The 13,251-nt window shown below is 35.3% G+C and overlaps 1 protein-coding gene across 2 annotated transcripts in view; it reads right to left on the reverse strand.

The window, feature by feature from the left end:
* Nucleotides 1–13,251, reverse strand: part of UBE3A (ubiquitin protein ligase E3A) — a 103,900-nt gene that overhangs the window by 33,856 nt on the left and 56,793 nt on the right. For both annotated transcript variants that reach the window (XM_004708107.2, XM_045286337.1), the window contains 4 exons: nt 11,507–11,712; nt 10,371–10,535; nt 6,952–7,107; nt 6,782–6,855 (listed from right to left, as the gene is read on the reverse strand). In XM_004708107.2, coding sequence (XP_004708164.1) covers nt 6,782–6,855; nt 6,952–7,107; nt 10,371–10,535; nt 11,507–11,712 — 601 coding nt within the window. The remainder of the gene's footprint in view (nt 1–6,781; nt 6,856–6,951; nt 7,108–10,370; nt 10,536–11,506; nt 11,713–13,251) is intronic.

A 13,251-nucleotide genomic window follows, 5' to 3' on the forward strand; every position in this document is an offset into this window, starting at 1 on the left:
AGAAACGATGTACAAATGCGCTTTACACAATTGATGTGTGTATGGATTGGGATAACAGTTGTATGAGCCCCTAATAAAATGTTAAAAAAAATAAAAATAAATAAACCAAAAAAAGAAAAGAACATATTCTACATATCTGAAACCAAAAGAACTCAAGAACTCGAGTTGCCATACTGAAAAATTCTATAGCTAAATACAGAATGATGCAGAAAATATTAAAAGAAGATGGAAAGAATGGAGTCACTGTACCAAAAAGAACTAGTAAACATTCCACCATTTCAGGAGGTAGTATACAAGGGAGTACCCCCTAAAAACCCAGAACTTCCCTGGGCAGAGCACGGCTTTCATAGTACACATTTCCCCACCAGGCAAACATTGCGCAACTTGCTGGAGTTAATGCACCCAGTGACATCACCTGGAAAGGTTCTCTCTGGTCACAGTGAATTTTTTCGTAAAAGCAGTTTTGCTCAAACCTCCTTTTTTGTGATGGCTGATTTAAGAGAACAGTATGCGGCTGTGAAATTTTGTTTCCGGTTAGGTAAAAATACCACAGAAACTGTTGTGATGTTGAACACAGCTTACAAGGACAGTGGTATAGGGGGAAAAAATTATACAAGTGGTTTTCTCATTTCAAAAAAGGTCAAATGTCAATTGTTGACAAATTTCATTCTGGGCGTCCGTCAACGTCCTGAATGGACAAAAATGTCAACTCAGTGCATTTGGAGTTCGTCCCACCTGGTCAGTGTTAATCAAGCTTTCTATTTAGAGGCTCCAAAAATACATGGCTAACAGTATGTGATAAAAAAGGCCTGATTTATGGCAGATTGCCATCACGATAATGCATTACACAGCCATCTCAGTGCGCCAGTTTTGGGCAAAAAACCAGCATGCCTCTCTTGCCCCACATACCTGACTCCATGACCTCGTTTCTGCAAATTAAAAGGGACATGAAAGGACAGAGATTTGACAACATAGGAGAGATGAAGAAAAAAACGAGGGAGGTTCTGTCAGCCATCCAATCAGATTGTTTGAAAAATGTTTCCAAGAATGGTGTCAAATTGGACAAATGTATTAAGTGCAGTGGAGAATACTTTGAAGGTGATAAGGTTCTTTTATAAAAAAATTTAAATACATAGTTTTGAAAAAAATTCGTTTTGGGGGAGGGGGGTATCCCCTTGTATAAGCAAAACCAATGGTTCTACAATGGTACTGAAGGAAGAAGTTAAAGCTACACTGAAAGCATTAGGGTCCGGGAATCATGGAATACCAATCTATATGTTTCAACAAGCTGATGAAGCGCTGGAAGTTTAGACTGACTCATCTACACCAAGAAATTGAAAAGACAGCTAGCAGGCCAACCAATTGTACCTAGTCCAAAGTAAAGTGACCCAATAAAAAGAATGTTCAGAATATAAAACAGTATCATTACTATCACAAGAAAGTAAAATTTTGCTGAAGATCATCCAACACTGGTTGCAGAAGCACGCTGACAGGGAACTGCTAGATGTTCAGGCTATATTCAGAAGAAGACGTAGAACAAGGAATATAATTGCTGATGTCAGATGGATCTTAGCCAAAAGCAGAGTCTAAAAGAAAAATGGTTAATAGTGTGTAATTGACTGTGCTACAGCATTTGGCTTTGCAAATCATAACAAACAATGGGAAGAACGGGAAACATTACACTGTGCTCATGCAAAACCCCAAATGGATCAAGAGGCAGTTGGGGAAACAAAACTAGGGCATACTGTATGGTTTAGAGTCAGGAAAGGCATGTCAGGGTTGTATCCTCTCAAAATGTTTGAAACATTTTTCAAACTCATCTAGTACTTATTCAAAGAAACTAGATAATAAGAAAAATGTGGCATCAGGATTAGAGGAAAGCTTCTTCACAACCTTTGATATGTATATGACACAAGCTTTGCTGAAGGTGTGGAGGAGTTATCTCAGCAGGGGGCAGTTAAAAAAAAAAAAAACGGGGTAGAGAGAAAAGGCCACTCAGTAGCTGCCATACACAAGATCACTCTAAATCAATGGACAACCCTTTAAGCAAACCTTACAGGAAATTCAAGATGAGGAGAGGGAGGCATATATGCCTCAGAGGAGGTAATTACATTTCTTTGGTAGGTAAACTGGGAAGAGCAACCTCCTATCAAAAAATACCCCAAACACTTTAATACTTATATAAAACATAAGGGGAGAATATGTCTAGTACTATGTTCCTAATTGGACACTTTGACCTACTTTCTATCCAGTCCCTCGGTGGCACTTTAGACTCTGTTCTTTTGAGGTGCACAGCTACATGGGCCACACCAGAAGGACTCAATGTGAACTGGGCTTTATCTCAACTCACCCGTAGCCCTTGGACGTAAGGCTGAAATTTCCTAGTGTCAGAGGAAGCAAATGCAGGCTATTCCAAGGTCGTAGTCATTGGATTTTGGTTGGGATCTCTTGCGTTGAGGGTGATCCAATGAATAGTGGCCAAGGACAACAATATACCTACTATTGTAATGCCCTCCTTGCTTTCTAATGACATGTATTAATCTGGTAGGCATGAGTCTGCCAATGTGAATGAATATTATTGAAAGTTTTGCCCTATCACCAACCCCCAATGTTTGTATTAATAGTGTCCAGTAACTTAAGAGTTTAATCTGTACAAGTCAACAAGACAAGTATGGCGGTTCACAGTTTGCCTATACTTGTATAATTCCTTTTCCATAGTATTTTAAATTCTTCATCACTGGACAAATTACAGACACTAACAGTAGAATTACCTTATGCCCCTAGGGAATGATTAATAATATTCTCTAATATAAAGTGATAATAGGGTCTCTAAAGTGAACCAGAGACATATATAAACCATAGATGTATAATTGGATTTTGAACTCACACTTAATTCTAGCGCCACTCTAAGAACAATCAGTTCTTACAATGTGGTCCTCATTGATGCTAACCTTCATGAAGACATCAATGAAAACACAGGTGCTAACAAAGTGTGGCAAAGAAACTAGATGGCACCTGGATATCATAAAGAACAGTATCTGTGTCTGGGGTCTTGAAGGCTTGTTTTGAAACAAGCAGCCATTTAAGTGATGTGTCAACTAACTCCACATGGAAGAGGCACACTAGTCTGTGTGATCCAAGGATTGTAAATAATAAAATCCAAATTCAAAAGAAGGTAGGGTATTAGAGCTTAAATTGTGAACACCTGGTTTCCAGAAGGATCTAGATGAAAGTGGAAGCTCATTCATTTGCAGGGTCCATACAGAGATGAAGCTTCCAGTGAATCCCCTCATTTCAGGCAAAAGACATTGTAAAGTAGATTGTGGCAGATAAAGTAGATTATGGCAAATATTGTTAAGCTAAAATGTAACATCAGATCACGTGATATTCCTTGTTTCAGTTTTTAAAAAAAGTGAAGGAGAAATATAGGTGGGTTAACCCTCCAGGGAATTCACTCTGACCACAGAATAGTACTGTGAAGCAGAGTGAGTGTATTGGAAAGCGGATTACTGAAGATGCTGTTAGGTTAAAATTTAACACATTACCATTCATTTGATCTCCCTTTTGACCTACTTTAAATTTGTTCTAGTATTAATATTTTCTTTTTTTTCTATTGAGGTTTTTTTCTTTGTTTTACTTTATTATTGTTGTTTTTATATGTTTTTCTTTATATGAAATCCAAATAGGTAAATCTATAGAGAGAGTAACTGGGTTAATGGTTTTTTGGGGGTATGGCAAGGAAGGTTGGGGGATATAAGGAGCTAATAACAGTAAGTACAAGAACGAAGAAAATGTTCTAAAATGGACTGTAGGGATGACTATACAACTCTTCTTATTATAAATGAACTACCGAATTGTATGATATGTGAATAACATGCCAATAAAACTTTAAAATATATACGTAAGAATGAATATTAATAATGTAGGTGGGTCTATGCTGGAAACCCTCATGACCCATTTATCTGTATATTTATATTCTTTTCTGCTAAACTAAACTTAAAACAGATGTAATGTTTTCATGAATTTTGTGGACATTGAGACAAATTAACAAGCCTATTTAAGTGAGCGTGCCATGGTATGGATGGTATAAAACTTTGGGGCAGTTGGAACCACTTTTGTCCTGATTCTTACTGGTAAACCTAGTTTATCAAGTTGTTCATGAGTTTCTTGGTTTAATGGAACATTACTCTGCCAAAAAGACCTATATTATATGAAAAAACAAACAAACAAAACAACCTAGATTAATAATGCAGTACACCATAGATGAATCTTCAAAACAATGCTTACCTAAAACACTTATACAGGAAAAAGTACCGTATATACTTCTAGTATAAGCCAAGTTTTCCAGCACATTTTTAATGCAGTTTTTGTGATAAAATCAGGTGCCTTGGTGGATATTCAGGTTGGCTTATACCCGAGAGTCTATATGGGATATAATCGCTGAATCCACTTACCGTATATACTCGAGTTTAAACCGACCCCAATATCAGCTGAGGTACCTAATTTTACGACAAAACAGCATTAAAAATGTGCTGGAAAAACTCGGATTATATACGGTATATGAAATTCAAGAGAAAACAAACTAATCTATAGTGACAACAATCAGTATAATGGTTACCTATATGGGATGAGCACTGACTGGAAAGGGCCCCCTCACTACCCAAAAAATTCTTGGATAATGAACACATTCTTTATTTTAAATGAGGTTTGGTAATATGGGTGTAATTTACCAACTCTCGAATTGTCCATTTCATGCATGCATTTCAATGTATTATAATTTTATCTCACTCAGCAATATCACCACTGCTTTGGTAGCGCAGGGGAAATAGAAAAGCAGATAATTTTGATAACTAGTGAACAAGAATGAATTAAATATTCAATTTACCTTAACACATACACACACACATCCATGTGTACCCACCACTGTTGAGTTGATTCTGATTCATAGCAACCCTACAGAACAGAGTAAAAAAACTGCGGCTTTGCATTTCCAAATATACAAATTTTTACAAGACTAAGCAGCCTTAGCTTTCTCCCATGGACTGACTAGCTGATGGATTTGAATTGCTGATCTTGACGTTAGCAGGCCAATACTTAAACCACCAAGGCTCCTTAATCTATGTGTACAGAGGGAGTTCTTAATAGTTATAGGAATAGGAGGAGGAATATAGAATGAAAAAATCTCCATTTGGCAACCTTTAATGAACCAATGAGTCTAGGCAATGATTATCAACACTAACAAAAATTAATCAAAGTATCAAGATACCCAGACTTTAAATATCTCTAGATAGAAGAGTAAACTATTATCTATAGTTGGAAGGGCACAGACTAAGAATCAAATGTGAACCTTATCAATTTTTGGAAAAAGAAACTTTTGGTTCAAAATATTATAAACTGAAAAAGTCACTGCCATCAAAGACTTTGAAAGCCGTGTCAAAAAAGTTAAATCAGAAAGTTCTTTCAGCAACTGAAAAAAAAAAATCCATTAAAAACTTGTTTGTGACTTAACACTTCCACACTTTGTTTTTTAATGCTGCACCTAAACAAATTGATATTTTAGTGCAGGGTTATGCTTTACGTAATAGTTTTCATGCATTCAGAGAATTTTAAGATGTTTAACTTAAGATATTTGACCATTATGAACAGAAAACAGAATAAAATGAAGGTCTAAAAATTATTTCACCATAATACAGGCATAAATATAATTTTCAATTATTCTCAAGAGAAATGTTAAGATGTTACTATTTTCCATAACTGCTGGAGGTCCTCATTATTTACAGACCAATTATCACAGAGATATCACTGTCATCCTCCTTCATGTGACTTACAGTGAGATTATTTATTTATATATATATATATATAAAATTTGGTTTCCCTGATCATACGGAGGTTTTCTTTCTTTCTTTTTTTTAATATTACTATATGATCTCAATTTCTTTAGAACAAAGTGGTTATCATTGCTAGTAGAAATGACCAAGGGTGTACCAGAAAGAGAAAATAGCAATAACTTCCTATAAATCAAGATAAAGAACAAAATAGAATATAAAAAACTATAAAATAACGTAATGAAATATTGCCTCTTCATGGGTACAGTCCATACTCACTGAGGAGTTCTTGTACTGAATCCTAGAGCAATAATACTTGGAAAGCCTCCAAGAAATTACTTGTTTAGATGCTTCCTCACCTCACTATTGGGTGCTAGAAAGTCATCTTTGTCTACTTTTACTAATCTCTCCAACATGAGAAGGGGACACCTATTTCTTCCAGGACTGGAAAGTCTAGGACAAAGAAGCAGGACAGTAAAATGCATTTGCTGAGAAGCAAATACAATTGGGAAACTCTGTCTCTTTCTATGAGAACTTGGGGCTCAATTTCTTCAAGTATAAAATGGAAATGCACCTTGGCATGTTATCATAGTGGTTAAAATAATGCACCATTTTACATAAAAGGTATTCAATACAAGGGAGCAATGAAGCAGTTCACAAATTCAGAGTTGAGAAAAAGGAGAAATAATCAGAAGTGGTAGTTCTATTTTCATCATCATTTAACCAGTAGTAAGCCATGAATGTTATACAGAAATCATACTCAAATGTAGAAAAGTTGAAACACTTCATTCACGACACATGTAACAAGAAAGTGATGACTATATTAAAGATATACTTATAGATTGAGAATTGTAGGCTTCCTTATTAGGAAAATAATACACAGAGGAAAAGGTCTAAAGCATAAATCACACCTTTTAAGTGAATCAATTTTTTCTTTTAATAATTAAATTCCTCACCTAATCAGAACAGAGTCTCTAGTATAGCCACCATCATATTCTGTAGTTTCTTCTAGTGCTTGGAAATCCAGATTCTGCAAATACAAGTAAATATTTTTAACTTCTATACCACAGTGTTACAAACAGTAAATCCCATGCCACTTCTTTTTGGTAGACATCTATTTTCTTACCCGGCTTCCACAAATAAGCAATTCAATTTCTTCTGGTCTGAATAGGTACTTTAAGGGAGATTCATTCGTCACCATATGAAATCCTCTCCGAAAGGCTTTGAACTGTTTTTCTACTGATTTATTGAGAATGTAGTCAGAATAGAGACCAACAAATTCCTGCAGAAAACATTAACCACAAGAATTTCTTACAATATGCTATGCAAACAAAACCTAACAAGCTACTTTTTACTTTCCCCAATGGAAAACGTTCAAGGATTATTATTTTTTTTAAAGTATATGACATACAAAAAAACAAAACCAAACCACAGACTCACTGCCACTGAGTCCACTCTAACTCATAGCATCCCTATAGGACAGGCCAGAACTGCCTCTGTGGGTTTCCAAGGCTCTCAATCTTTAGGAGCAGAAAGCCTCATCTTTCTCTCTCAGAGAAACTTGTGGTTTGGAATTGCCGACCATGTGGTTAGCAACTGAATTTGTAACTCACTATGCTACCAGAGCTCCTAAAATTTTATTTATATACACACACACACACACACACACACACATACACACACACACACACACACAAAGAATTTACTTTATAATTCATAGCTCCCAGTAATATCCTATATTAAGTTGTAAAAACTATACACATAAACTGGTTATATAAACTGGAGCTTCAATGCAATTTTTAGGTTCTCTCAGCTAGGTATGCAAAATAAAGACATTTAGACAAGTTTATCTACTTCTAAATGATCAGCATCTGTAACAGTGAAATGTACAGGACTTAAGGCAAACCAGGAAATCTCATGTTTTCTATTATAGAATATTTAGGATGGTACCTACAGAATTCATTGGGTAAAAAATTGGCATTTTGTTTGGCATATAAACTACTCTTTCAAATAATTAAAAGTATACTTACTTTGTATCTTAATTTAGTAATATTTAAGATGTTAATTATATAAGCCTATTTTTTAAAGTTTTGCTACAAAGTATAATTTGTTATATTCTAGTTTGTTACCTTATTTCTTCTAAATAATAGCTAAGTAGTTTGATTTAAAAAATGATACCAGAAGTGTATTTGGGTCACAAATGTGAAATAAATGTTTAATGAAACATACAAGCCAATAATCATAAGGCCCCATATGTGGCCCCATTTATCTCTACAACCTGAAATCAGAGATATACTGCTTCTTGATTTCCACTCCAACAACACTGACCTGTTTTTTCTACTCTTTATCTTCTTTCTCTGAAAGAGCTCTGGTGCTTGACCATGTGATTACACACGAACAGCACTGTTAGTTAAGTGTGTTGGACTGCTAACTGAAAACTCAGCAGTTCAAATCCACCAGCCACTCCTCAGGAAAAAGATCGGGCTTTCTGCTCCCACAGAAATTTACCGTTTCATTACCTCAAAGCAGTAATTCTAGTCTGCCCTATAGGGTCTTAAATGACCTGGTGACAGTGGATTTGGTTTGATTTGCTTTATTTGATGTCCTCTCACTAAAAGGGTGTAGTGTTTGATTATGTGCTCTCATACCAACTGATACCAGCAATGAACACTCAATATCCTACTGGAAACTGCCTTTAAGGGAGACTCATTGGCCACCATATGTAATCTTCTCTGAAAGGTCTTGAACTGTTTTTCTACTGATTTATTGAGAATGTAGTCAGAATAGGGACCTCCAAATTCCTGCAGAAAATATTAACCAAAAGAATTTCTTACAATATGCTATATAAGCAAAACCCAACAAGTTTTGCTTGGGAGCTCTTTATCCCCAGTGCCTACATAGCATGGTGCCTAGTCCAGGCCAATTTGGATATATTCATGAAATGATTTAATAAGGAGCTCTTTTGAGAACACTATGTCATATTGATATTAAATCAACAATAAAAATGCAAAAATCTTCCAAAACCAAGCAAAGAGAAGCTAATATAAAAACACCTAGTTGTAGGTATGTCTTCTATTACACACTTATTCCTGCAAACTCCACAGTTCAACACGCTAAGAAATATCTAGTTTTTCTAAACACTATCTCTAAATTTGCCATGTTATACTCTCCCTTCTATCAAAAACTTCCAGGAGTACATAACTTATTAAAATCACATTAAATGCAATGTGTAAAGCAGTGGTTCTCAATGGGAAGAGGGGCAGAATTCTGCCTAAAAGGGATATTTAGCAATGTTTGATGCTACTGGGTACTTCAAGACCAGTGATTCAAATCCACTAGCTGCCCTGTGGAAGAAAAGATGAGGTTATCTGCTCCCATAAATATTAACCAGCCTTGGAGATCCTTATAGGATTACTATGACTTGGAAACAACTCCATGGCAGTGGGTTTAATATTTTTTGTTTTTGAGTGTACAGACATTTTTGATTGCCATGAGTTGAGAAAGAGCTACTGGAATCTAGTGCGTAGAGGCCATGGGTGCTCCTAAACCTAATGCGTAGAACAGCCCCCCCCCAAACCAAAAATCCCCAAATGTAAGCAATGCTAAGATTAATGACTTCTTCTAACTCAATCTATTTAATCAATTTCTTAGAATGCAACCATACCTATGTCTCCTGTATCATTTAAATCTCGTTACACAATTTCTAGCAATAAAGCATACAGTGGCACATATACTAGTCCTACAGAAACCACTATGATTTTTTATTTAATGGCAGAGTTCATTCTTCTGCACAGTAGTATAATTCAACTCTAATGGTAATTATATAATGGCCCTACGTAAGACTGGCATCACCATTCAAACCATGTTACGTGAGCTATAAAAAAAGACTAAGTACTTAAAAGCTCAACAGAATCAGTCTTATAAAAGCAGTTGTTGAAAACACTATGTAAAATCATTTTCCCTTTGAATTTTTGTTCCAGAAATTTAGGTTCCAGATCTAATTTCTTACATTTTTATCACCCAGACAATTAGAGATTTCATTTCCCAAATTTCCAAGATTAAAAAAGGATAGATGAAGAGTAAGAAAACAAGAAAAAAAAATGTGTATTAGGTGCATTAGAAATATAGCCATAAATAGCAAAGCCAGTGTAATCATGGAAGATGATGGGAATTAATTTTTAGTACCCTTTTCTCAGTTTATTCCTTAGTGGGAAAAATGTGTTCTTTTAAGATGTATTGCATAAAATACCATAAAATCTTTTCCTGCAGAGAAGAACATTAACAAGAGCTCTAGGAAGAAATTCTGAAATACTATTGCTAACACATGAAATGAAATTGACTTAAGAAATACAATCACAAAACACATATGCTTATTACCAATTTAAGATTTTAAAAACTTTGATTTTATCATTTATATTAATTTGGTCACTTAATTCCTTGGCTCTTGGTATAGTCTATTAGCTTGTTCTTTGAAAATTATAGGCATATAGTTTGCAATTTTTTTTAAGACAGAAAAGAACAATGAAGAAATAAAAACATTATTACCTTCCTGTTTTCATTTGTAATTGGAATTTTATCACCATTTTCCTTTAGATCATACATCATTGGATTACCAAAAAGATCTGTTTGAGATATTTGGAAAGTGATCATCATATCATCTTCTACATTTCCTTCATATTCCAATAAATCTTTTAAACTCTGATAGAGAACCTAACAAGTAGAAATAGAAACTTTCAGCTACCAGAAAAAGATAAAATACAACACATACTCTAAATCACTTCAAGGAAAATAATAAACTCTGTCCATTAGAATTAAAACATTGATTTAATCCCTCTTTGTCTCCCAACATTTTACACCATAAAATTACAAAATGATTATCACTCATTGATAAGCTGTCATTTTCTGCTGAGAAAATCCATACCACATCCTTAACAATGGATATCACCCCGTGTTCTATGAAGTGTCTCTGGTTAAGAAATAGGTGAGAAGAAATGGACAAGTACAGCAGCTACCAAGCTCCTCAATCTAGGCAATCTTACATAATATCATTAAGAAACAAAGTACTATCCATGGCAGAACCAGTGGAGTGAGTGGCGGTACTGGGAGGGTAGAGGGAGAGTGGGTTGGAAAGAGGGAACCGATTACAAGGAACTATATGGGACCTCCTCCCTGAAGGACGGACAACAGAAAAGTGGGTGAAGGGAGACGTCGGACAGGGCAAGATATGACAAAATAACAATTTATAAATTATCAGGGCTCATGAGGGAGGGGGGAGCGGGGAGGGAGGGGAAAAATGACCTAATGCCGGGGGCTTAAGTGGAGAGCAAATGTTTTGAGAATGATGAGGGCAATGAATGTACAAATGCACTTTACACAATTGATGTATGTATGGAATGTGATAAGAGCTGTATGAGCCCCTAATAAAATGATTAAAAAAAAAAAAAGAAACAAAGTACTTAAAAGCTCAACAGAATCAGTCTTATAAAAGCAGTTGTTGAAAACACTATGTAAAATCATTTTCCCTTTGAATTTTTGTTTATGGTATATTCATCAGATTAAAACAACTTTTTGTACTGATTGTGTGAACAAAACTGACCCCCCGCCTAAAAAAACCCCTTACAATTTACATTACATTTTAACATTTTAGGAAATGAAGAGAGTATAAAACATAAAGAACTTACTGGATGAGAGTCTCCCAAGTCACGAAAAGTTCCTTTTTTCCCCATTAACTTCCTGTAGACAACCATGGGAAAATGTACATCCAGTATACAGTTATTGTAAATAGCCAGACCCAGTACTATGCCAATCAGAGTAAACTGACCCTCAGTTTCAAAAGAAGACGGATTAAACCAAAACAATTTTGTAGATTCATCATATGTGAACATACCTGTAAGAAATGATTTTTTAAAAATATATTAAAGTTTAACAATGAAACACAAGTAAAATACAAACTACACATTACATACTTATAAGTAATAGTTCCATGTAATTTCAAAAAAAGTCTCCAAAAGTAACTAATTGGCAATTTGGGTGCATTTTACAGAAAGTAGGAAAATGCTCACTAAACTTAAGATCTCCAATCTTTCACTAGCATGTACGGAAAATTGCCATTGATACTTTTCGATGTATTTGTAGCCTTCTTTCAGTTTCACAAGGTCTTCATCATTCCAAATCCAAGCATGGAGATAGTTTTTCTATTATTTGGTGTTGCTGGTGGCCATGTAGTCTGCTCCACAACCCTGGTGGTACTGGCAGTTTGAAACCAGCAGCAGCTCCACGGGAGGAAGACCGAACTTTCTACTCCCGTAGAGAGTTACAGTCTCTGAAACCCACAGAGGGTCACTACGAGCCAGCATTGCCTCAGTGACAGAGTTTGCCTCACAGGGTCTGCTTGGCTAGAGTGTTGACAGAAATAGTTCACCAGAAGTTTCTTACCCTGGGTAAGTTTAAACTGTCAACCTTTAGGTTAGTAGTTAATTACAGACCCCTTGTGATACCCAGAGTCTTCAGTCATTAGACAGGACTGTTTGGTTTTAATTATATGAGAGTCATTATTAAGACCACTACCTTCTCTTTAAATGAAGTCATAAGAAAAATTCAAATATTTTAATGGAAGTTATCTTTCCATTTTATTAATAAAGTATTTTCAGGTGCTACTGCAAAACTAAATGAAATATTGTTTTGAGGTTTAAGTTGTACAAAAAACCAAAAATCTGGCATCTGTGAGTAGAAATTAAGTAATGCAAAATATTGAACTCTCTTCTGAGTTCAATGGAAAATGAGTAAATCAACACGTTTGCTACTAAGGTTCAATTCATACATGCATGGGGCTACTACAAACAAAATGTGTTTAAACAGATCTCTGTAAGCAGTGGATAATCACAGACAGGTCTGTCTCTCAGTAGTACACGTGTAGTAGAAGGCCTTAGTCTTAGTCTTATTGGGGCATCTTTAAGAACAACGAAAAAGCTTAAATCAAAACAGTGGCTTTGAAAGGGATCTGCTGTGCTAGCTAAAGTCAAAGATTAGCCATCAGCTCAGAATTTAATGCAACTCTTTTGGGATTCCAAAATCATAATCTTGATAGATTTTCTCAAAGGTCACATAAGGATCACAAGGCTTATTATTAAGAAATTGTAAGATAAAAGGAAAACTGTTATCGGTGACAAAGAGCTCAAGTAAATTGTCCTGAGTAAATTGTTTCCATCATGACAATCAACTGCAGAATTATTTAGGCAAGCGTTAAAGAGATGAAAATACATTTAGAAATACAAAAAACCAGATGGCAGCAACAGTAATTTCACATTTTGATACGTTTTGTTTAATAGAGGTTTCTATAAAATTTGTGTAACACCCTCCACCGAGAAGAAGTATTTCAAAGGATGGCACTGAATCTGCAGCTTCGGGAGAAGGATATATCCGACCA

Source organism: Echinops telfairi, unplaced genomic scaffold (genome assembly GCF_000313985.2).
Source record: "Echinops telfairi isolate 266 unplaced genomic scaffold, ASM31398v2 ScPeMD7_7;HRSCAF=31, whole genome shotgun sequence".
Taxonomy (NCBI): Eukaryota; Metazoa; Chordata; class Mammalia; order Afrosoricida; family Tenrecidae; genus Echinops; species Echinops telfairi.